We start from the raw sequence: 26,000 nt of genomic DNA, 5'->3' as shown, positions 1-26,000 counted from the left end.
AAATAAAAAGTCTGTTGGAAACTTTATAAGGGAGGCTTTCAGTCGGGCAGAATAAAGACATGTTATACACATGTCTTTAGAATAGTTACATTTAAGCCCCCCTTGATTTATTTTGTATTGTGGGTGAAACAACATTGATTACCAGCTTTTTAGATTTGGCAAAACTCCCTGTTTGCACACAATTAAATGCTCTGATCCAAAAATGCTCTGATCACAAAACAATGGTAATAAATACAATTCAAATAATACAGTTTTTCCTGTTGTATACATGTCGCTGTCTCACTGCTGCTCTCTAAATATCTGTTTTTTTTCTCTATTTTATGGCAGCGTGAGCTCTGGGTGAGATTTCAATACAATATCAGGTAATAATGTCCTGTGCACAAAACGATGCTAGGATATTCCTGGTCCAGTGCTCCATGCTCCGTCATATCGCATGATGTGAGTTTGGCTGAGAAAAAAAAGGCCCAGTACACTCTTCAGTCGAACCTCAGTTGCAAAGCTGTTAGGAACATGGGGCCATTTCAACATGGCTGGCACTTGATTCTCTCCCAGCCTGGTCTGGGTGTGGCGTTCACGTTGTACTTGGCAGGCTGGAGGACCACACCAAACTTGCCCTCTAAACTGGGCAGGGGTTGGCCCGATGGGACAGAGAGGGTGAAGCGTTGCAAGATGCAGGACAGAAAGAGAAAGAGCTCCATCTTAGCCAAAGCCTCTCCCAGACACACCCTAACCCCCGCACCAAATGGCAGGTAGCTGGCTGACGGGATGATCAGGCCTGTGCCTTCACTGTTCAAGAACCGACCTGCAGAGGATGAAACGGAGAATCAGAACCAAACACAAGGAGAATAAGTGCGTACGTTTTTTTTTCTTGACAACAAGGTAGCACCTGCTCTCTGTAAAACACATTTGCAACCTTGCAGCACAAAATAGATAATTTAGCCTTTAATGAATGTTTACATCAAGAAAACTAAAAAGAGGAAACATAATTAGAGACTATGACTAAGTGTTTCTGAGGGAGTTTCATTTAATATTTTGTATATGAAAGGATGAGTTAATACTGATGTCCACTTTACATAGCAGCCTCTACCATCAGTGTGTGAATGGGAAGGTGGGACCTGTGGTGTAAAAAGCGCGTTGAGTAGTCAGAAGACTAAACAAGTGCTATACACGCTCAAGTCCATTTACCATTTTCCCCTTATCTCCTCGATAACAGTAACTTTTTTTTTTTCACAAGATCTGTAAATAACTGACTTCATTGAACTGTCAAAGTCAACAGTTGGCCTTTTTTTTAACGGACACTTGCAACTTTCAATGGTGCAACATTTTCAGCATGAAATATTGCAAGCTCCCTCTCACCAGGGTCAAAGAGCTCAGGGTTCTTCCATTCCTTCTCATCATGATGCAAAGACCACAGGTTGATGATGACTCGAGTTCCCTTCCTCACTGTGAAATCCCCGATGCTACAAAAAAGCCCAAGGGAAAGCAAGAGGAAGTTTATAAGACAGTTTCCCTTTACATTTAATGTTTGCTATTCTTCTGTGCAGGAAATAATCATCAGCAAATTCTTCAGGAACAATCCAGTTTGTCTCCTACTAGGTATATTGTATTGATTGTTGTTTTCTTCTCATCATGTGAGACATGAACAACAGTGAATGGTAGTGCTGAGTGTACCTGCTGTCACTGAGGGCCACGTGGGGGATAAGCAGAGGGGCCACAGGGCGGATCCTTAACACCTCTTTGATGGTGGCCTCCAGGTAAGGCAGACTGCCTCTGTCACTGAGCTGGGGGGACCTGTCTCCCCCCACTTTACTGTCCAGCTCCTCCTGGATATGTCTTTGAACCTAAACACACACACACACACACACACACACACACACACACACACACACACACACACACACACACACACACACACACACACACACACACACACAACCACAATGACAAATGTCCATAATCTGCACAAAGAGAAATTGATTTAGGCTACATGTTGTTGTTTTTTTGTCTTTTATATTAGATTAAAAAAAAAAAAAAAAGGTTTAATGAATCCCTTATTCAGTCCTTAGATATGAAAATAGTTTATACATTTAAAGATATAGACAAGGCAGTGGGTATTAACTTACTTCTACTAACTAACCTCTTCTTACTTACTGGTAAACTGTAGTATTAGAGATATATTAACACAATGGTACTTCCTCTCGGGGTGCCAGTAGCCTAGTGGTTAGTGCGAGCGCCCCATGTACGGACACTATAGTCCTCCAACAGCTTGGGTTTGGATCTGACCTGTGGCTCCTTTCTCGCATGCCCCCACTCTCTTTCTCCCCCCGATGTCTGACTCTATCCACTGTCCTATCTCTAAATAAAGTCAATAAAAGCCCCCACCCCCCAAAAAACAAACACATATCCTCTGAAACTTGCTGGTGATGCTGTAGATGCAACATCCTAAACAGGTTTCAGAAGAGACGGTTTTAAAGTATATGCAGTATATCCATCATTTCATGGATTTAAAAAACAAATGATGTGGCAATTATAGAAGGCAGTCCAAGCTAATGAGATAACTGCCAATCAAGCTGACTGGGAGGGAAGCATATTCCCTAAACCTATAACTTAAACCTGAATTTAGGAAATAACTTTCATCTTTCAATGCAGTTTTAAATACATCTCAATGGAGTCAGAGTAGCCTCTAGTGGTCAATTGAGAAACTGTAGCTAAATGTTAGACAGGCTTCCCTACAGCACATGTTTGAAATGACAAAAATAGGGGAAAATATAAAATCCATCGTTGAACATAACCAAAACCAAACTTCTTGAGCTTCCAACAGACAGCAAAGTAAAGTTGAAAACTGTCACAGCTGTGAAAGTTTAGTAACGATATGAATACATAGACAGATACTGTCAAAACAGCCAATCATCCATACACACAATGCAGGCTTTTAAATTGCCATTTTAGTATAAATATTTTACAACCAAGGCAACTCCTCCACCTCCAGCTTTACCTGTGGGTGATGGATGAGGTAAGTTATGGCCCATTTGAGCACGGTGCTGGTGGTTTCCACGCCGGCTCCGAAGATGTCTCCCACAGTCATGAGGAGGTGATCGTCACTGAGACCCACAGAGTCTGCCCCGATCTCTACTGTGTTGTTGTTCTCAGCGCTGCGCTTGGCTCTCAGCAGAGCATCCATCAGGTCCCTCTGCACAGAGTCACTGTAATCCGCCTGAGAGGGGGTCACAATGGTTTGCATTTAACCATCTATAGAGCAAATTTAAATGACTTCCACAGTGATTACATTATATCTTTATTCCATTATTGCAAGCCCATAGAAAGCAAAAACATTAGTCTTTTGAGACAGTTTGGTTGACTATGTCATCATCATGACGACCAATATTGTCCTTGTATGTAAAATCACATGTTACATATCCCATGTTTTCAAATGAAAATAATGGATATACTGCCATTTGATTTTTGAATGATGCAAGATAGATGTCCAAGGTTGGAGTTTGATTGACATTCACCCCATTGTCCTTTCGGTCCTTCTTTTTCCCTGTAAGCAGTGGTGCAGTGCAGGCTATACGCAGGTATATGGGGTATACCCACGTATTTTTCAGTCTCCATAGGGTACACCGGCTTCTAAATACCCTCGGATTCAAACCACTGACTGAATAACAATATACGTTGCATGCTACAATTGTTTTCCTATAGATGGTGAAGGGATGACTCTCCCTACTCGGCCCCTAATTGGCTCATACGCAATAACTAAATATTCAAAAGAAGTCTTGCATGTAACTGTTTATAATAGGGGCAGATTATCCTCTGCTGGACGGGCCACACTTCTTTAGGCACCGCTACACCACTGCCTGGAAGCTCAAAACGTTTTTGGATGTGTGTGTGTGTTTTTTCAAAACCTGCACATCAACAAAGAACCTATTCAGGTAAAAAACATTGCAGAAATCTCCCAAAAGTTCCCTAAAAGCTACAGTTTAATGTGATTTTCATTGTGAAGACAAAACTAACCTAACGTTTTGGTCTAACTTAGACAGAAAAACTGCACTATGTGTATCAATCAAACACGTGCCAGTTAAAGGCTTTATATGTGATTTTTCGCAGGCATGCGAGGTCTATATTTTCCCATAATTTGGTTAAAAAAAACATTTCTTTCCATGAGATTTGAATTGAATCGTGTGGGCACATGGCCCCTCCAATACATTTGTATCTCATAGAGACATAATAGGAATATTAATAGCAAAATGTCAGCTGTACCTTGTGTTTATCATATTGCTTCTGTAGAAGTTGGTCTCTGACGGCAACACTTTTCTTGAGAAGACGCAGATCAGCATTGGGAAAAATCTGTACAAAACAGAGAGACGTCACGATTTGATGTTTGTGAAAACAGTGTTATATATGCACACATATGGATTCATCTGGCCTACCTGTAACCAGGGGAAGATGTCCAACAGGCTGTCCTTTGCCACTGTATCCACGATGCCCTGGCTGTAGCTCAGCATGGCCTCAAACTCTGGGTCTCCTCGGCGGTAGGACGAGTTAAAGCAGAGAGCACAGATGACATTGGTGACGGCCCTTGTCAGCTCAGGAGACAGATCCAGGGCCAGTCTAGCTGCTGCTGCCTCAGACAGGATTGCACACAGAGACTGAGCCTCTGCAGTGACTGGACAGGACAAGGGAGACAGATAATCTTAATTTATAGTCATACTTTCAAAACATAGCCTCTGAAAATCTTACTTAAATAGCCACTTATTTAAACTTTATTTTGCCTGTTTTAAAGTCTGACACATCTTATTCCTCTGGGCCGTATTTCTTCAGTGTTGTACAAATACATTTATGACTTGATCTTTCGTTATCATGAACACACATACTGTTATTTATTTGACACATATACCAACCTACATCATAGATTGTCAGGAAGTTACTCCAGGTTACTCTGGAGGCAAAAGAAGCTCTTTTAATATCTCATGGTGATGTGCTGTGAAGGGCCGGCTCCTTTTTACTGAAATCTTATGAATCAAGTATCAAGAATGATGTATTGAGAAACTAATAAGCACAATAATAAATAGTACAATCACTCATTTGTTGAAACCCCAAAGTGAATTTTTGAATTGTTTCTGTTCAATAGCTGCAGATGCTTCGGTTGTGCACATTTATAAAAATCCATCTGACCTTCCTGAAGGAATGAACACAGTAGTGAAATAACTTTATGGTCTATCCATATTTTGAAAAAATCAAACACTGCCAAATGTTAAAGGCTTGGTAATCAAACATTAACAGTTTACATCTGGAAGATTTTAAGGTTTAAAGGAAAACTCTTTGTAGGGAGCTCTTTGGGTTATTGTTTTTTTTAATTCTTTGACAGAAACACATTTATTCCTCGGGCTGTGGTTTGTATTAAGAATTCCAGGGACACAAAAAAGCAAAATTTATTAGCTTTGGGGATGTATCTCAGATGTAAGATAGAGCGTCTGTTTTGTTGTTGTTGTTATGTCTGAACCAGAACAGAACTTCCAATATTCATCATTTATGCTTTAGTGTGTTTGTCAAAGCAGTCTCGATTAAGCGCGTGTCAGGGCAGCAAACAAAAAAGCATTTACAATTACCATCTTATGATGTCAGAGGAAACATATTGGAGGAGTGTAAACTATACTCACTTATCTTTTCGATGGCGGCAGAGCCCTCTCCAAACATGCACAGAGCTCCATGTACTATTTTCCTGTGGAATCTCCAGGTAGTACTGTAATCTCCAAATGCAATGTCCTTGCCATCTCTGGTCAGAACGTCTGTTGTTACCTTCATCATGCGGGACAAGGTTGGAGAGGGAACACATTTCAAAGACTGATGATGCTAATAAAAAAAAAGAAAATGAATAAGAGGTATACCCACGGTTCTGGGTCTTCCTGCAAATATCTTTCCTTTCTTCATCAGCACTTCTTTGGCGTGTGTGTGGTGGTTGACGATGACGACACAATGGGAGCCCATCATCAGAGAGTAGGTCTGTCCATATTTCCGTTGTAGTTCTTTGAAAAGCAGGTGAGGAGGATGTGGGCTCCGCAAACTCAGGAGACTGCCGATCAATGGGAGTGATGGAAGGCGAGGGGGTTCCTGAGGGCCGTGCACAGACATCCTGAGCTTCAACTGCAGCGCCAACAAAGCCAGACCCACAGCAAAAAACACACACAGTAACAGAAACACAGCCATATCTGCAGCTGAGGGCCCTGTCTGAGGGGTCTGGCTCAGTGGACGCAGAGCATTACAAAAGGAGTGCAGCAGGTTCCTGAGCGGCAGGGCCACGCTTTTATAGCTCCTTCAATGCCAAATCCTTGAATCTAAGGCTAAGCCAGTTTCAACAAGATAAGAAGACACTTGTTTCATTGAATCCCAGCAAACACCATGATGAAACATATTCATACATGACCGCTGTCAGAATGTATGGAAAAGTAACTATGTATTTTACTGTATTAAAGCTCCTGTACGGGGTGTTTAGTGGTCATAAAACAGTCTCTTTGTAACCTATAGTAACACATACTGTAAGACCATCGGACCATCTAGATTGATTATTTATATGGTTAGTATTACCTCCTTAAACTGGTGCCACAGGGTACATGCCAGATGTAGTGATTCACAGCACAGAAACAGCTTTTTTCCTTTAACATTTTCACGAGTTATTCATTTGACTTCAAAAAGACACATGCAAAGGACAAACCATGTAGGACTATCATTTTGTTCACAGGGGTTGTCTAAATTGGCACCTAACAAAAGTTTCTCACACAAACTTCAAAGCACAGTTTTAGGTTTGTACTTTTCTCCAGAATTAAAGACACTGTGAGATGACATTTTCAACTTAGCTACATGTCTATCGTCTCATAGCTGCAGCAAAGAAAATTTTGGAAACAAATCTCAAACAAGAGGACATGCTTTAATCACCAAACCCAACTAACAAAATATAACTGAATTCAAAATATCTCCATGCAGAAAAGCATATAAAACACAAAGGATAATTACCTGAATACAAATTGATTAAAGAATGAATGTTGCATAAGAGAGTTTTGAAAGCTAAACATTTCACTTTTGGGTTTCTATGAACTGATAACTTTTGTTTTGTTTTATTTTATTAAATGAATTTGTGACATTTAGGCTAGCTGTCATAAAGTAGCATAGGCCATTTGTTTATTTTTTTTAACTGTATAAGGAAATTGTCTTAATACATTTTTCTGGTAACACCATTCTGTTCAGTTAATTTGATGTAGGCTACTTTTTTTTTACTTTTCTTTTTGTTATATGATTTATATATAACAAACATCTACTTTAAACTGACCTTGAGATATTATTTAAATGTTGTGAGGATACAATTCGAGCGCTAACTTTTTAAAGTTTTGCATCTTAAAGCAGCCTACACGCGTTTTAAGTAAACGCGTTTTTTGTGTATTTTGGTCCTGCACGGGAACCATAGCCAGCCAAAACACAACAGAAGATGGCTTCAACTGAGACCCAACCACGGTTCGGCCAGTCGGTCAAAGGTTTATTATCCGACAAGGTGGGCTCCTGTAGCGGGGATGTGATCGCAATGACACGCCAAGTGTTGAAGGGATCCCGTAGTCAGGAGGTAAAACCAGACGAGTGTTTGAAATGAACTAAATGATAGCTGCTGCTACCAGCTGTCATGTGGCTGCTAGCTAACGCAGTGACGTCACGTACCAGAACTGCTGCACGGTATCAAATATAACATTACTTGTACAGCCGGCATGAATTTTTCCAAAACATGGAAGTTGCCGCTTGGGAAATCTGGACTTTGTTGAAATAAACATGTTTTTAATCATTTATGCTATATCACTGAAAATGTCTCCCTTCCAGCTTCTTGGTCAAGCTGCAAGAAACATGGTGATTCAGGAAGACGCCATTCTGCACTCTGAAGATGTAAGTGTCCATCCACAGTCAGTCAACATGATCACCATGACAACAGAACCACAAGCTGTTGCCTCAGAGACAACGCGGGTTAATACAAAGAGCTTGTGAGAACTGCTCTTGATTTTGTGTTGTCATTTTCTTCTCCCAGAGCCTGAGGAAAATGTCTATAATCACCACACATTTACAATACCAGTGAGTATCAATCAGCTGTTTACAAAGATCTGAAAACTAGAAGAAAAGATTAAAAGATTATCTCTCTGTGTCTGTCTGTCTGTCTGTCACCAAGGCAGGAGGCCATCCAGAAGAAGTAAGTCTAAACATAATACTCTGTTTAACATTTCACAGAAACATCATCGTCTGAGCAGAAAGCCACAACACAAAGTCCTGACGTGCTCGAACTCTCCCGTGTTTTCTTGTTTCTCTCTCCTGCAGTGTGGAGCACTCTAAAAACCTGCAGGACCAGCTGAGACACTTGTTGAAGTGACGGAGCAACATGCAGCTCAAACCCTCATTAGGAGGAGGCTCGACTGTTTACAGACTCTTTCTTAGCTGGACTTTAAGCGTCTTTAGCGGTTTAAAGTTGGACCACAAGGAAAACCCGCCAAAGTTATGCTTTACATCAGTCTGCTGGCCGGCACAATGGGACGCTGCCGTTATGCTTGGTGCCAGCGCAATTTCTATACTTGGCTCTGCAAAGCAAGGACCATTGAAACTTTTTTTTTTTTTTTGAGTTTAGTAAAATAATGTTGACATTGTTTTCCATTTATTTATTAAAAAAAACATTGTCTGCATCATCTTTGCTTCTCATAGTGCCACCCTAAAACAAATGAATAGTACATAACTGTGTGAGAAGTCAACTTTCTTTTGAATGCCTGACTTTTTTCTTATATCATTTGCATGGGAGTAGATAATATATATTGGCTTACACAGAACCCTTGATGGTAAAGATACTAATATGTGTTAATAAAACAGTCGTGGAAGTACGTACATGGATGCATGCATGGAAAAGTTTGTTTCCGGATTCCATCGCATTTTAAATTTGAGTCTACTGTAAATCAGGGAGATACAGTATGTCCCTCGTCTTTAATCTTTTGGAGGTGATGAATTGAGAAAAGTTCTTGCAGGGACACAAGAGTCCACGGCCCCTGTGGTTCAAGGACGGAGCAGATCTTGGCAGTACAACATGTAAATACCTTAGAGCACTCAGTGTTAAACCACCTTATTTGATGATTTCAGCCTTGTGTGTGGCGTTTGGCAAGATTCCATCCAGTTGATCCAATTGTACTTTCTTACAAATATAGTTTAACTTGCATTTAGGTGATACATCAATAAATGACAATGAAAGATTACAAGTGTCCCTATCCTATTCTCTACATTCCCTCTTGTACATGTTAAAATGAGATGACAAGTTGTGGAAATAATTACATTTTCTTTCCTCCATAAAGTTGAGAAAGTGTAACCGAGAGCCTGTCATTGGCTAAATCATCAGCTCGGGTAAGGTGAAATAGGACAAACTTATCAGCAGCCAGAAGGCCAAACAGCTGCTTGACCCTGACAGCGTCCCTGGGGCTACGCCGCTGGGTCTTGTCAGCTGATGCTGCACGTGTTTCACACCACTATGTTGAGAGTTTGCTGCTGTTGAGCTGACTCAGGATGTGTCATAGGGCTGGATACATGAAAGGGACACACTGGCCTTCAATACAGCTGGCTGACAGAATGTGTGCCTGTGGAAACCATAGAGATTAACATCAAACACTTTGTTTTCAGGGGTGAATGCAAATCCGGGAGAGAGTCGATCTGTCATTTCTGAAGATTTTACAGTAAGATAAAGAAGATTTGAAATGAATGTAAAAACAAACCATTTGGTCTGCTTCGTCAACTCTATTTTCAGTGTCTTATCTACCACAACCGAATTAAAACATTGAGGGTTTTCAAATTTATTCATAAGTACCACATTAACATTTGAGAATATCAAATCTCACTATTGGAGACATCCGTTGAGAAAACATCTTTTTGGGTTTGCTTACATTGGGATTCTGGTTTGACAACAGACTCACTCTCTTTGGAAAATCCAAACAAAGGTACTTGTATAAATAAGAGAACCATTTACAGTCTGCAGTTTGCTCTGCTTAAAGTTTAAAGATTCATTAAAAAAATGAAACATTTTTCTCTAAAGAAAAGGTTGATTTAAAGAGCAACAACTGAAACTGCAGACTGGCGACAAATGAAAGGAAAACAGACGATTGATTGATTTAGTACTTTTGATAACCGATTTGGTGTTTGGATGAATTTGGTGGAGAGCACTGATTAGATCCCTCCAAAATGTAATTCTACAATTCTACAATTCATTTAGCAGACGCTTTTATCCAAAGCGACGTACGTCAGTTCTTAAATTCAATTGGTTTAAGATTTAAAAAATATGCGTTGGTTATTATTTCTACTTCAACAGAAGAAATCATGTTTTTCTTTATTAAAGTAAATTTCTCACAGCATTTTACTTTTTCAAACCCTCAGCTCCCTCTGCTGGGATTTGGTAGTTAGATGCTTTGCAGCAGTGGATGTTAACATAACTGTGTGTGCATTCTCCCCTCATTTCTGATATGATCTGACAAGAATACCCCTCCTTAAATGACAAGGGGACACCTTTATGTTAGGAAACTTGATCACATGCTACACGCCTGCTGATTAAAAGCAGGAGGAGGAACTCCAGGTAACACTCAAATGTCAAAAGTAGATACCCACTACAATAATTGTGAAAGGATAAAATAATGTCAACGTATTCTAGAAAGAAACCACACAGATGTCAGATCAGAAAATGTATTACAAACATAACCCATGACCCAAACCATTTTAACTGCAGCATCCCTGATTTTCAACATCATTCCAAACAAAGGCAACATTTCAGATTAAACAGCAAAAGAAAAAAAAACACACATGCATTAACTACTGCAGATCAAAAAAACATTCATTTGTTTAATTTAACACTTTAAAATGTGCGAAGTCTAATCAAACTTCCAAGCAATCAGTAGCACTCTAATTCAAATCGGCATGCTTAACAGTTCCCTCAAGTGATCTGAGTATGAAACCATTACAAATGTAAATCGTATGTGCACTGAAACATGGGCCACTCTGTAACAGGTGTTTCTACAAGAGTCACACACATACTCAAATAACAAGATAAGAATCCAAAGGTGCAACAGAGTGGACAAAGGTCTCTCTCCCTGACAGAGGGACATTTAAACAAACCCAAAGGATGAGGCAGCTTTAACAGTTCAAATGGCAAACTTCTTGTGTGATCACACAATACAATCTCACGCTCAGTCAGAAGAAAAGGCTTGATCAGCCTCCTGTGGTTCAGTATGTAGTTCTGTATGATTACTTCAGATGAAACATTTGAGGCAAACAGGTCCTCCTGTTCAGGTCCTTAAACTCAAGGTAGTAACATAAATATAGAAAAAATGGACAAAAAACCAGCCGAGTCAGCAGTAAAATAAACAGTCATGTCAACAGTATGTGACCTTAGTGCGTGAGGCCCCACAGCTGTACTCAATGACAGCACAGACCACTTCTTACATTACAGTAACAGCATGTTTACAGCAGACAGATCTGGGGACAGCCCTGATCAGTTTCTACAATCAGTACAGCAGCAGGTCACCGCTGTACAGAAGACCATTAGTGCCAGAAAAAAAACAACTCACCATCTTTTAAATGACGATAATGGTAATTCTCGTGGATATTTAAAATCACCAAAACTAAAAGTTTGATTTTAAACATCTAATAAAACAAAATGATCTTTGCTTGCTTCATATTTTCATGACAATACAGTTAGACAAAATGTAAATGTGATCATTTTAACCTCGTGTTGTTATTGAAATCATTCTTAACTTTGTTATTCCTGGCAGAAATGGGCTTCCATACATTATCCCGCATCTTTCTTCAGATTAAAACAAATCGACATTCATGATCAAAACAAACTCACTGTAACAACTCAAAGTGAGATGACTCAAACGGTAACCGTCCTTTGTGAACGCTGTGCTGGCTTATGAGACCTACATTTGTCTTGTAGTAACTTTAAAAACATTTACAGCCAAAGAAAACAACAAAAAATGACTTCAGGGTAACAAAAATATTTTAAATTCTATGACTTATGGGAAATGTGGTCCCATTTTAGAACACTGTAAGAGGATTTACGGGCTTGATAAGTAGGTGATGTTACTCTAAGCTGGTTTCTTGAGTGAACAGGATGCGATACAATGAAGCAACTTCCTGATGACTTCAGCTCACCACAGCAGGCCGTGTAAACTCTGCTGAACTGAAAGTTGTCATCTAGAGTAGAACCATGGCTGAATCCTATTTTTAAGCAGCTGTGTTCAATATAAAAACTAAAGTTATGTTTTCTTCAAGTATGAATCCACCCTTATGTGCGGTGTCTTCATTAAAACCCTAAACGATGGGGATGAGAGCTCGCTGCTTTCTCAAACTGAGGCGAGATGACTCAAACATCTGGTCTTGTTGCAGCAGTGCGTTCTGCATGAGGCCACTGTGGGTAAAAGAAACTGCATTTCACAACATCACGTATTTGTGTGGATATTTCAAACAGCTTGAATTGCTTCTTCTGATAATAAATCTAAGCAGAAGTATCTCAATACATCCTCACGTCTCTTCTTTTAGCGACAACTCTTTAGAGGTGGAAATAAATAACACCTAAAAAATGAATGTTCCCAAAAAAAGGCAAAATATCTGACTAATGTGGCTTAGCAGTTAAAGGGCGGTTTATCAGCTAGGCTAAGCTGAGGATAATGTTAGTTTTTAAGCAGCAGGGCAGTGAAATGTTTACAGTGCAAATGAATAAAATGCACACTGAACTCTGGCTCCTGATGACCTGAATGATACACACAGCAGCAGAGACGTTCCTCCTCAGAAAAAACTAAATATTCAAACAAAACAAGACTCAGCGAGTGGCAATTCCATGCCTTGTTAAATTTAACCGTCCAATCATTGAAATCCTTTTTAACGTCACAGTTGTACAGTGTACCTGTATTTTTAATTGTAACAATGAGAGTCATGTTAGGTATTATTAATACCTAAAACAAAAAGATGAACTTCAAATGTGAGAAGAGGATGAACTGTGAGAGGAAGACTCATCTGCAGCCTCCTCTGATCCTTCACCTACATCTATTCTTCCTCCTCCTCCTCCTCCTCCTCATCATCATCCTCGTCATGGCAGTGGGTGATCTCCTGCGGAGCCTGGGGGAAGAAGTGGGGGGGCTGGATTTCGCTGATGGATCGGGTGAGCTGGTGCCGTTTGCACTCGATCTCCTTGAGGTCCATGTCATGGCGGTTTCGTGTTGCAAGCGGCGACTCTGTGTCGATGATGTTGACGTGGGTATGCTCCACTGTGGACTCATGAGGCATCTGTGGAAGGATTTTTTTTAAATAGTGGCGTTGACGAAACAATATAAGTATAGAATAGACAAAAAACTGCATAATGTTTGCCCTGAGTGAGAGAATGAAGTGACTCTCACCAGCACATGTGCAGCTCTGAACAGATAGCTGAACGGGTAGTACAGCAGGTTGATGAAGGAGGCGGCATACAGGTCAGCGTAGCGCATCACCTGGGAGGCAAACAGCGTCTGTCGGGATCCACTGCGGAACAGACTTCCCATCATGCCATAGCACATGTCCATGTCATGGGTCACTTTCTGGAAAGGACAAAGAGATACGCTTAACAACATTTCATTTATTCATGTTATATTTTATTGATTCAGATTTCATCCATTTAGATTTCTCAAAGTATACGACATACACTTCACACATCAAGAAAAAAGTCCCACAGTCTTAGAGAAAACATTTAACCCACACATAAAAAACTTCAGTATCTTTATATCTCACTTACTTAATTATTTCAATTTATAATAAATACACGTTAACTATTCATAGAAATCGACCACCCCGTGACTCTGAGACCCTCTTAAGGTGCTTATCAGGATGGTCACCAAACTGAATATTAAAGAGTAGGAGTAATGGAAATACTTGTGATTCTAAACTTTCAAGTTTTACACAAATACAATTAAAAACCTCAGACTGGATGACCGGAATATTTCATAGATTAGTGGAGCCCTTATATTTTGAAAGACAGGAGGAAGTTCATTCGTGTGAGAGAGAGTTGTACCTTAATCCGTCTCTGCAGTGAGCTGATGTCTGGCCTCTCATTGCTGCTGCTGTCCAGATGCCTGGCAACAAAACACACACGTGTGATCAGTGATCCCGAGTCTATTAAAAATAAATACAGTTGCCACACAACCCTTTCAAGGCAAAATTATACAACAGGAGGCCAATTTCTACACTTTTCTGTCTTGAAACAGAGACATTAAACAGCCTGGATCACATTTCATAAACAGACACTTCTTTACCTAAGGTAGATCTTTTACAGCAAATGGAATGCAATTTGAATGAGCTAGTGCAAAGAGATGAGTTGGTATTCTTCATGTCTTGAACTGCAGGGGCTTTATATAACTACTGGGAAACACAGTGCCTTCAGGGAATCCTATAGCACTGGATACCTCTGACCTTGTAGCATCGCCTTTCAGGCTATTTATTATACAGTGTTAACCCCAATGAGTGCTTACTGAAACTTTGATGTGACTAAACCAATTCTCATAAATCATTTGCACAAATGTTTATTTCCATCATTCCCCCTACGCAATCTCTAAGAAAGTGCATCAAGGATTAAAAAACAACAACAACAACAACAACAACAACAACAACACAAGAAAACAGCAGCTATTTACAAAGAGGAACTCACTTGTAGAGCTCTGCCAGGAAACACTCCAGAGACTGAAGCTCCTCAAATATGGCTGAAAAACAACTGGCATTAGGGTTTGTCATTTGATTTGATTGTCATTTGAAAAATCAAAACAAGGCTGAAGCTGTGTCACTTTTGTCATGCATGTTATACTATGAGTATCCTCCATGTCCTCAAATAAGAACATTTGATAGACTATAAAGTTACAGTGTATTATTGCTGCTGCTGTTAATGCTACAACACTTCTGATAGTGAGATTAGAACAGTTCTTAAATCTAATTACTTCTTAACTACACTGTGTATATCATTTAAACAGTCGCGTGTGTTACTATGAGTGTACATTCTCACAGCTCTTGTCAGTCCACACATGCAGCTCCTGGGCCAGCTCAGGGATCACCAGAAACGTCCTCCAGCCCTGACGCTTTTTGGATTTGAGAATGTCACCAAATATATGGTCTCCAATGTAGACGATGTCCTTTCCTTTAGCACCCAGCAAGTCACACACAATGTCTGAAGAACCTGAGATATGAAATAGAAAACATGGCATTCTCAGTATGTGACTTTGGGGACTTTTTCCCACTGCATCATCAAAACCTCTTGAGAAAAAGGGCAGTGAAGAATGATGTTGGCATTCTCCATGTACAGCCTGCAGTAAACTTTATGGACCACAGTACAGGGCCACATATGGGAACACAGTACTCAATTACATGATGTTAATGCTGTCCACACTTCAGTTTGATGAGGGGTTTAAAGACAAAATAAAGTCTGTTTTTTTAACCGTTGACCAAAAAAAGTTGATAATAGAAATTATATTTTTGTTCCATTCTAACCAGATTAAAAAAAAAACATCAGTCAGATAATGATGACTTAGTTCAACTAAATAGAACTGGAGGTATAGTCTAATTAACATCAAAGTAATCATTTTACAAGCTTTAAAATGTTCACTATTCATTTTGATTTGTATACAGCCTCTTGATTCAGCCTTAAGAACATGTATTATAGCGAATCAGTTATACAAATCACAACCTGCTACATTACAGTAAAGTGAAAAATAATTTTAATCATATACAATGTGCAACCATCACTTCCAGACACACTTTAGCAGTATTTTAAGTTTCAAAGCAAAAACAAAGACAAATAAAATGCAGTTTTGAGAAGGTTCCTTATTTACCTCCAGAGTAAACGATACCATGCTGGAGCGGTCCAGTGTAAGTGCCAATCCTTAACCGACCTGTGGTCTGGAGAAAAAAATAAACAATGAGCAAATAATGGACTGAGTCATTTAATTATCATAACTTTAAATTTGTGTTTCAAGCAAACATGTAGCTGACCCAACCATTTTACATTTAAAATTATACTTAAAAACATGGCAGTGTAGAGGGTTTTGTCCATGAAGGTCTTATTGTACTCACAGTGTCAACCTGCCGCAGCACTGTTCCCTCTCCAAAGAACACAGGTTTGCGGGCGTCCACCAAGATCAGGTCAAAGTAGGACTTCCATGGCCGATGGGGAGTACCCGGCTGCAATAAACACACAAAATGTCATATATGAATCCAAAGGTTTTTATAAAGAACCTCTTATACTAATTTCCAGGTTTATATTTTTATGCTGGGACTCTACAAGAGTAGCTTTCCATGATTCACACATCACAATTCCTTAACTCATACTGGGCCTTTATGCAGCCCCTTAGTTTAGCCTCTATCTGAAACAAGTCTCCCGTCTCTTTGAGGCTCAAACTCTTATTAGTCAACTTCTTGGAAGCCAGCTGAGGGGCAATTGTGGCAGGGACAAGATGATGAAACAATGAAACTAGAAACTTCAGGAGTATTCTTGAGTGGAGCGATTAGAAAGCTTCCTTGACATACTGAGCTGGGGGCTGCACTTGATGTGCTGCTGTGTCTATAGTAGATGACAGTATAAAGACATCCTAAACTAGTTGAAATAGTAAAAAAAACACAGTAAGCCTAGTATTTAGAGCCATTAGAAGGCTTCATTTCCGAGGCCTGAAGTATTACTAGTTTGCCGTATTATTTTAAATGTTGACCATTTTTGTTAAAAAGTCCTACATCGTTACACCAGATAAGCAAAAATATATATACATAAAGGAAATGTATTTGTGTCTGATTTACTAACATCATGCACTGTCAGCAATTTCTAAACAAGGGAGTTCAATCCAAATCAACTGAAATCCTGACATTCAAAATATTATTGAATTATTTGTTACCTTTGGCCCGTGAGGGAAGTCAAACAGGTAGGTCATAATTTTCTGTAAGAACAAAGGAGATTATTTAAAAAGAAAAAAAAAGGATCAAGAACAAAGGGCTCAAAACACTTCAAAGGTCACATATTATACTCATTGGCAACGGGTTTAAATAAGTCTCAGATGTCCCCAAAACATGTCTGTGAAGTTTCTCGCCAAAAATCCACTCTGATCCCGTATTTGATCATGCCTATAAACCCCTCTATTTTAGCCGTGCTCAAAACAGGCTGTTTCTGTGTCTGTAGCTTTAAATGCAAATGAGCTGTGTCTGACCACGCCCCCTCTCTGGAAGGGCCTGGGTGGCTCGGGCTTTCTCATTCCATGCCCTATTGTTTATGGTCAGAAGGCAGACTCAGAGGGTGGAACAAACACCTAGCTGTGGGAGTGTCACCAACATGGGGGAGGGGTTACTTTGTGACATCACAAAGGGAAATCTCCATGGCTGTTATAGCACACATTATCTGACAAGTGGAGCAGGCAAAAGATGGAGAGGATGGACTTTCTCATAATTGAGGGGATTGTAGACAGACTAGTTAAACATGTTAATGTTAGAAAAACATGGTTAAGCGTATTTTGCATAATATGTGACCTTTAACAACTTGCCATGTAATAGATTCACACAGACACTCAGTGTACTCAGACACCAAAGACAGCTATTGTAGGAACCAGGGATTAAACGACTAATCTTCTGATTGGTGGACAACTTGCTCTAACTCTTGTTCCACAGCTAAACTTAAGTCATTCATTAACATTACTGAGCATTATTATGACTTCACAATAAAACTAAAAAAACAGCTCACATTCAGTTATTAAATTAGTCAGTATTTAAATACTTTTTTTTCTACATTAAACAAATACATAAAACAGGACAGTGACTTTTCTAAACATTCATTAACATGTCTGTGAACTTTCATCCCACCTCTGTGTATTTGTAATCACTGTTGGTGGCCAGAAATACTTTGGCTACTTCATTCATGCGACTGAGCAGGAGAGGAAGCTTCGGCTTTGTGGAGAAAAGACAGAACAAACATCAATGCAGACAATACATAGCAAAATCAATGAGACAATGTGTTTATTTTACTACTTTAGAATATTTCAGTTTTGTCCCCCTGACTAATAGGTGAAGAACCACGTTGGTGTTTCTTTTTTGTGTAAATGCATGAGCTGAAGTCCTTATAATGCTACATTACTTACATCTTTAACCACATACTTCTCCAGGTTTTCAACTGTTTTTTCTTTTAAGGACCCCTGAGGAAATAAATGGAACATTTCATTAAAATATGTGAATGAATTCATTGCAGGGAATGGCTAACGTCTGCCTGGAAACAGATTGAATGTGGAAAAGTCAGGTTGTCTACCTTAAAATGAACCCAGTCTACGCCGTCTCTGACGTCCTGGAACATGCTCTTGTAGGACAATAAAAGGTCACCATCTTTGAAGCCAGTCTCACAGCTATAAAGGCAGATTGATCTGGTTAACTTTGTATTCTTCATAACATGGACTTTGGGAATATGCCGAAGACTCAGTATGCCACCCAGTCCCCCTCAATCCACTACATCAGTGGTTCTCAAACTTTTTAGACTACGTACCACCTCCGAAAATATTTGGCTCTCCAAGTACCACCATTATGGTAGACATTAAAATACACTGTAGGCCTATTTCTACACACATTTTACGCAGGAGCTTATTTATTATTGACTGTTGGCAGCCACACTATAGGACTACTAAGAGCTAGCGCTAGAACTGGCACTTAAACTAACACAACTCTGACATTTACCCAAATCCAAAAAAAAAAGTGCAGAACAATAAAAATGACAACTTTGTACCAACAACCTGTTAGAGAGTGTTTCCCACTAATAGACGATAACTGGGCCCAAGTATATTTCCGACCTGTTCTCATTTAATTTTTCATTTATTCATAAAATTGCTGCTTGCCTGAGAGAGTGAGAGGGAGCGGGGGAGAGAGAGAGCGCGTGAGAGTGCAGGAGTGCGCTCCGCAGGCTCTGTGCAAACAGCGCCGCTTTATTATAAGTCTCTGTGTTCAACATAGCAAAACTGCCTTTTAAAAAAAATCCCTCTCGACTTCTGCGGAGTGTTAAGACAGCAAAATAGAGCAGAATCACATCAGCTTCAGAGCTACAGAGAGAGAGGGAGAGAGAGAGGGTGAGCGACTGTCCGTACATGCATCACAAGTGAAGCTTCTCCTGGCTCCGTTATGTACAGCTGCTTGCTGCGGATTGTGTACTGAACTCCAATAAATAACAGAATATCTGTTAATGTAGGCCTACAGCTGCTTGCTGTTATTTCAGGACTGAAATATAACGGAATATTGAGTGGAACTTTTCAAAACGTGAGGCGTACTCCTGTTGTTGTTTATGTCTGTGGGCGCGCGAGTATAAATTGAGCAGATTAAAGATGTTTGTTGCAAAAACTAGATTAATTTAGAGGGGAAAACACATTTGATATAAATACAAACCAATAGATACAAGACAGATAAGATAAGAGCACGACAAAAATAAAAAATGTTGTTTTATGCTGAACGGGGTTTTATTTTTTTATATTGTGGAGATTTCTTTGCGTACCACCACAGGGAGCCCATGTACCACCAGTGGTACGCGTACCATAGTTTGAGAACCACTGCACTACATCATGGGACACTGAAATTGCACTGAAACTCGACCGCTCACAGTTGTTATTGGGAAGGCTATCATTCCCACCAGCTTCACTTTCTAGAAACAAACTTTATTTTGGAACTAACAGTGAGTATGCAGTACCTTGTGTATCTGGAGCAGGTACTGAAAAAATCCACCAGGCAAGCAAAGAGGTAAGTTTCTGAGGAACAAGAAATAAGAGTGAATCAGTAAGACTGACTATAGATCATGGATACGCATACATTCAATATGATCAAAAGCAATGTAGAAAAAACTGTGGAATCATATGGAAATCCACTCTAAGCACCTTTTCTCTTCAACTGCTTTCAAAAATACTTTCCAACTGATGCCCTCTTTAGACCTGGTATAAACATGCTTACATCCTAGGTGACGCAATCACGAGGCCATTATTGCAGGTGTAAAATACGACAATTATTTACACAGGCTGATGAAATGAAGAACATTTACCACTGCAGCCACGGGTAATAGTTTGGCAGAGGGAACCAAGTTGTGGTAGAATACCATTTCATGTGGTTTCAGGGCCATGATAATGACTTTAGTTTGTGGTTTGTTTTAGTTGAAGGAAATTATTTAACAGCAAAGTTGAATTTATTACAGGATGCACTGAGAATGATTAATGGACTGTTACTGATTGGCCCCCAAAAAAAAGCTGTGTGCAATTCTGCCAAATTATGCGGGATTATTAGAATTATGTGTTCTAGTTTCATATCTAAAATGGGAAAAGCAGGGGACCGAGGATGGATCAATGAGGTACTCCACAAACAGTTGGATATTATCAGCAATACTAGGAGTCTTGTTTCAGAGATAATAAAAACCCAAATCTAATGTTGTGCTATAATGCCAAATCATTTTTAAGATCCATCCATCCATTATCTATACTGCTTTTTTCCTGTTTGGGGTTGCAGAGGGCTAGAGCCGATCCCAGCTGCCATTGGGCGAGAGGCAGGGTACACCCTGAACTCTTCACCAGTCAATAACAGGGCTGAGATATAGAGACAGACAACCAGCCACACTCACATTCACACCTACTGTACGGACGGACACTTTAGAGTCACCAGTTAACCTAGCGAGCATGTCTTTGGACTGTGGGAGAAAGCTAGAGTACCCGGAGAGAACTCCCACATGCATAGGGAGAACCTGCAAACTCCAAACAGAAAGGCTCCTGTCCGGGGATTTGAACCAGGAATCTTCTTGCTGCATTTTTAAGATAATAAATAAAAATGGAATGATCTACAGCGTTAAAGGCAGCAGTGACTATTGATTCTTTGTTTGTTTTTCTGTCTGGATGTGAAATTATCACAATTATAATGAAAAATCAACTCTTGAAGCCTGATGTGGGGAAATGGTTAATCATGCTAAGCTGATTCACACTGATTAAAATGAATACCTAGCCCTGTTACATTCATGATTCAATTGTTATACTTATATAGAGATAGAAATACTGTCCTTCTAAAGTTTATAAAAAGTTATGGACTAGTTCTTAAAAAATGTGGTTTGTTACCAGGCAGGTTGAAGAGTGTGTTGAGGATGTAGAAGCGGTCTGTGTCTCCACGTTGAATAAATTTGTTGGGGTACATCTCTCTGATGTCAGGCCTGTGCACAGAGAGTACAGGAGGGTAACACTAACAAGTGATAAAGAAGGTGAAAACATGATGAGTGAGTTATGCTACATATACAGTAAATTATTTAAAATGCATTGTATGTCAATTAGCTCCCACTGCGTGTTCAGAAATGTGCATCGTGCCTCAGACCTTTTCTTTTAGCACCCCCTCAATTTAAATTTGACTATTACATATTCAACCCAAGTGAGTATAAATGGAATTTATACTCATTTATAGTACCCAATTCACATCAGCAAGCTTATGTAAGCTTTTAGCTCAAAGAACAGCATCACAGTGCAACTAGCATGGCTAAAGAGGCTGTAGAGACGGATGTAGCTGAGCGGGACAAAGGATTAACTGAATTTGTAAATCCCCTATTTAAAAAAAAAAATGTAAAGCACTATTTTGACAGCTCAGTGCGAATAGTAGAACTCACCCTCTCAAGAAGTTAAATCCATGCACACACACCAGGATGTTCCCATAGGTATCTACTTTGAGCAGGTTGCCATACATTGTGTCAAACACCAGACCTCTGAGGACAATGGAGAGGAGTCAGAAAGTCAGACACAGAAAGCACACTTGGGAGGGAGAATTTGTTGATACGTTGTTTAAATATGAATTAATAATTAACATTGATTATTAGAAAGGTATAGCTTTGTGAACCAGCCTGGTGGGGAAGGACGGATCGTAGACAAAGTTGAGCAGCTCTTGCGGATACCCAATGGACACTAGACGCTCCACTGTCAAGTCGAAGCCCAGCGATTCATATTCAGGAGATTTATACACTAGAGAAATAGACAGGGATAGATTATGTGTGCAATCACAACTCAAGAATCGCTGCTATGATAAAGGGGTATTTTATTAAAATTAAATGAGTACAGTAAGAAAGAAATTCCTCAAGCACCAATCTGGATTATAATAATATCTAACCTGTGCCATATAACCTATAACCTATAAGCCATATAAAATGGAGATGGCTCTTGGTTGTATTAACTACTCTGTGTAGTCAACAATAGACCTTTAAATCAAACATAAAAAGCACTTCACATTCAATCATGATTTAAAGATTATGCCATAGGGAAGGCTTTGTCATTGACTCCGAGTTCACATGCAGTCATGTGTAGGCCTCTGCATGTATTTATCAAGACTGATACCGCTACGCTCAAAGTACACTTACCTGCCAGAGTGTAATCCATATCAAAACCAAAACATTTGATCTTCTCCATGGCCAGGCTTCGGTTGACAAAAACTCTGGAAGTGGAGAACAATGTGGAATCAAACGATGCTCGACAGATTAAATTACATGTAGCAATGATTAGACTTCTAACACAAACTTCTAGTTCACAGTGACAAGTAGATCAATAACACAGGAGTCACATTTTGCTTTTAATTTTCTGCTTTTTTATTCAATGGATCAGAGATTTAGCCAAAGCTACATGTCAGGCTGTGTTTGATGGAACTGAGACACTTGAATTCAACTGAACAATCACAACAACATACATGCAGTTGGCTGGTTATTTATACAGTGATCAGTGCTTCTATAATAAATCATCCTAGCCCTGACAATGGCCTTCAGTTTCCCCTTAAAATGGGGAGTTTATGTTGACAAATGTCCTTCACCAAATAGTTCAAAATGAGCTCCACCTTTACCAAACTACAACAGTAGAATCCTGCTTTTTAAACACATTCATGATACTACACAGCACTAATAATGTAGGGACGTCTAATGATATCTTATACAAACCATACTTTGTTTTGAATTGACTACTTTCACGTTGGATACCTGACTACTTTTCTGAGTAATTATTTCAATGCTGATCATTAATTTATCAGGGAGATTTTTTATTAGCACTTTAAGTTAGTAAATGATCTCAATACTCTGTGCAGAACTGCTAGAGAAGCACTCACATGAGTCTTCATTGCACTAAAAGAGTATCTTCATTCATTTGATTATAAACAAATATAAACCACAGTAAGGCAGGTTTTTGCTGCAAAACCAGTTGTGTGTGTGTGTGTGTGTGTGTGTGTGTGTGTGTGTGTGGGGCATAGTTGAGATTAACAGATGTAAATATATTTTCAGATCTGGAAACAAAGTTTTTTTATTTCCATTACTTTTTCTGGGAACTCTCAGACTGGTGCACAATATTCTCTTCCAACATGAAAGACAATATTGTAAACTCAGGAAGATATGGCCCCTTTATTACATTGCTGACGGCCTATATAGAAGAATACAGATTCTACAACTTTAACATATAATCTGTGACTCTACTGCTCGAGACTGCACACTGGTCAGATGGGATGAGAGGTGATCAGATTGACTGTAACACATGAGGATTAAAAGGAAAAGATGAAGGACCAAGGAAACGCAAAAGGCCAAGCTCACACTAAAAAAAGAATCACAACCACCTACTGTCCCAACAGGGAGAAACCCAACTCACAATTAGAGTCCATGAGAGTTGGATGAAGGATCAATTCACATGGACATCAAACTGAAGACTCATTGAGTCAGTAGTCAGTTTGTTTCAACAACAAAAGGATGTCATACCTCATTGCAGGATGGTTTTGAGCCAGATCCTTTGGCAAGCTTTGTAATAGAGAATAAATGTCGTATTACCACTGAACTCATGGTTGCTGCATTGCTCTACTGTATTGTTTTGGTCAGTGAAGAAGATATTCTATTGCAGTTTAGGACCCTGTTCTGTCCTAACAGTAATAAAACCTACCTTAATTACCTGCCATCTATATCAAAGTTTTACACATATAACACATAGAAACCAGAACAGTTCAAAAGAAAACTGTCATTTCATTTGACACATTTCATGTATGCACTCTAACAACTGAAGATGTATATAATGTTACATCTAAATGTCTCTTCATGTTTGTAATTCAGGTTTTTTTTTAAGTGAAACTGAGAATTTTTCAGTCTTGGTAAAAGTCAACGATAAATGTGAGCTGTACAAGAAAACAAAACAAAATTATAGTATTGTAGTACACACGCAGCTGAACCAGAGCTTTGTGACAAAAAACAAGAAGGTTAACATGATTAGGAATTTGACCAGACATCTGACATCAGCTTTCACTACTAGATAGTTGTTACTACTTGGTGTGGTGAAAATGCTGAGATAGGTACAAACTAGTATTGAAGTAAAATTCGTATCATTCTTGCATTTCATTGAGGGGCTCGGGCACATTTGATCAAACAGTTTTGTCAGGATAAACTGTCAGAGTTCCCTATTCTTGTTACTGTCGGATAAACTTGAGGGGGGGAAAGTGTTTTGCCTGGTGAAGCGCAAGCTAAATTACAGTAGTCAGCAGAAATGTTTTGATAAACACAAATAAATCAGCTTTGAGATTACAATCTACGGTCCAAAAACATCCAGTCACTCATAGGTGTCTTAACCCCCTATTAATACTTAGGCTAAAATACAGACTCGTCATTTTTTTTCTGACCTTTGATAAGCAACTCACATAACCCGACTTTTACACCCCCCCCCCCAACAAAAACAACTTTCCCATAAATGCTAAACAGCTAAAATCCAACAGTATTAAACATAACAGACAAAGAAACATTCCAAAAATAATAATAAGACAACACTTTAAGCGAGTTGAAATGGGTGGAATAATTACGTACAAAATGTGAAATTATGTTCGCTGTCTGTGTGACGGATAAGGCTGGTTTCCCAAGGCAACACAGAGCCAAACACTTGAAATACGTATATTAAAACTGTTCAAAAGACTTTGGGGTGAAGTGATGTTTCCTGATTTTACAGAGCAAGGAAAGTTGTTTACAGTGATAGATTAAAAGAGATCAAAGGGAAGAAATGCTTCGTTAATAAAAATGTTCTTTGCATGTGTTTACCTCGGGTAAATTATACCTATGCTTTGTTATTGAACTAAACTTGCACATTTCACTAACTGACCTTGTTTAATTTATTAAGCAACGCTTTATTTTATGAAAACCACAGTAAAAATACTTTCTTATGTGAAAATGTTTTCAAGGGGTCATGACTTTGATACACTTTAGTCTTTGAATTAAGTGGCAATTTTGCATTTTTATTTTCTTACAGTAATTAATGTGTTCATGACTAACCAATAAAATATGACAAATTATTAAGCCTGAGCGTTATTTCTCAAAAACAAATGAACACCTATAGTATTACTAAGTGTGTAAATCTCCTGCTGTGCACATATCTCATAGTGAACGAACAGGACTGGTGCAGGTTAGAAGACTTACCTATGGTGAGCTTCACGACGATACTTCTTCATGGCCACACCATCCATGTTAGCTGGGATGTCAGCATAGTTCTGCAAACGGTCACTCCAGGAAGTCGTCATCTTTTTTTTACTCTTCAAACTGTTTATGGGAAGAAAGCAAAGTTAGACCCAGAACCACACATAAAATCAACTTGTCTGACTCGACTTTATCTAAGTCAGATTTCTGCCTTAAATACAGACACAGTTTAGAGACTAGAGACAGAATTCTGTCCACACTAACCACAGGGTGTGACATGATGAGATAATACACCAACAAGCTGTGGGCATAGATACTGTACAGTCAAAACAGTGATTGACCTCTGACCTCAAAAGAAAAAGACTACAGGCAATTTCTTACAATAAGCTACTCATATGAATATAGGCTACTGTAAACTCTTTAGGAGTGTGTTAACATAATAAAAGTACAATTAGCTCGGTGTCGTATTACAGGGATTTATTACAATAAGTCACATTTGTAAACAGAGTCACGTTTAACG

At 39.2% G+C, this 26,000-nt stretch overlaps 3 protein-coding genes across 4 annotated transcripts; 1 reads left to right on the top strand and 2 right to left on the bottom strand.

Moving 5' to 3' along the window:
• Positions 1–17: 17 nt before the first annotated feature.
• On the bottom strand, positions 18–6,347 carry LOC132975763 (steroid 17-alpha-hydroxylase/17,20 lyase). Its single transcript, XM_061040540.1, has 8 exons — positions 5,890–6,347; positions 5,658–5,796; positions 4,428–4,663; positions 4,258–4,344; positions 2,996–3,214; positions 1,672–1,841; positions 1,357–1,460; positions 18–802 (listed from the first exon to the last, which is right to left on the bottom strand). Exons 1-8 carry the CDS (start codon positions 6,202–6,204, stop codon positions 522–524), a joined length of 1,551 nt encoding a protein of 516 aa, XP_060896523.1. The 5' UTR covers positions 6,205–6,347; the 3' UTR covers positions 18–521.
• A 1,085-nt stretch (positions 6,348–7,432) lies between these two features.
• Positions 7,433–9,263, top strand: borcs7 (BLOC-1 related complex subunit 7). Its single transcript, XM_061040539.1, has 5 exons — positions 7,433–7,609; positions 7,858–7,920; positions 8,060–8,103; positions 8,198–8,218; positions 8,344–9,263. Exons 1-5 carry the CDS (start codon positions 7,478–7,480, stop codon positions 8,393–8,395), a joined length of 312 nt encoding a protein of 103 aa, XP_060896522.1. The 5' UTR covers positions 7,433–7,477; the 3' UTR covers positions 8,396–9,263.
• A 1,451-nt stretch (positions 9,264–10,714) lies between these two features.
• Positions 10,715–25,719, bottom strand: nt5c2a (5'-nucleotidase, cytosolic IIa). 2 transcript variants are annotated; one of them, XM_061040537.1, is made up of 18 exons: positions 25,484–25,719; positions 23,795–23,833; positions 22,427–22,500; positions 21,917–22,034; positions 21,686–21,781; positions 21,150–21,241; positions 19,751–19,808; positions 18,335–18,428; positions 18,171–18,224; positions 17,896–17,979; positions 16,941–16,982; positions 16,129–16,236; positions 15,888–15,954; positions 15,065–15,235; positions 14,717–14,768; positions 14,084–14,144; positions 13,437–13,613; positions 10,715–13,326 (listed from the first exon to the last, which is right to left on the bottom strand). In XM_061040537.1, the coding sequence occupies exons 1-18, from the start codon at positions 25,582–25,584 to the stop codon at positions 13,087–13,089; spliced, it is 1,728 nt and encodes a 575-aa protein (XP_060896520.1). In that variant the 5' UTR covers positions 25,585–25,719; the 3' UTR covers positions 10,715–13,086. The 2 variants fall into 2 exon arrangements, with proteins under 2 accessions (XP_060896520.1, XP_060896521.1); XM_061040538.1 differs by lacking the exon at positions 23,795–23,833 and having other exon boundaries at positions 25,484–25,623.
• Between the last annotated feature and the right edge of the window lie 281 nt (positions 25,720–26,000).

The sequence above is a fragment of the Labrus mixtus genome, chromosome 6 (genome assembly GCF_963584025.1).
Source record: "Labrus mixtus chromosome 6, fLabMix1.1, whole genome shotgun sequence".
NCBI classification, from domain to species: domain Eukaryota; kingdom Metazoa; phylum Chordata; class Actinopteri; order Labriformes; family Labridae; genus Labrus; species Labrus mixtus.
Note: the sequence above shows the minus strand (reverse complement) of the source record. Positions and strands in the feature narration are given on the sequence as shown.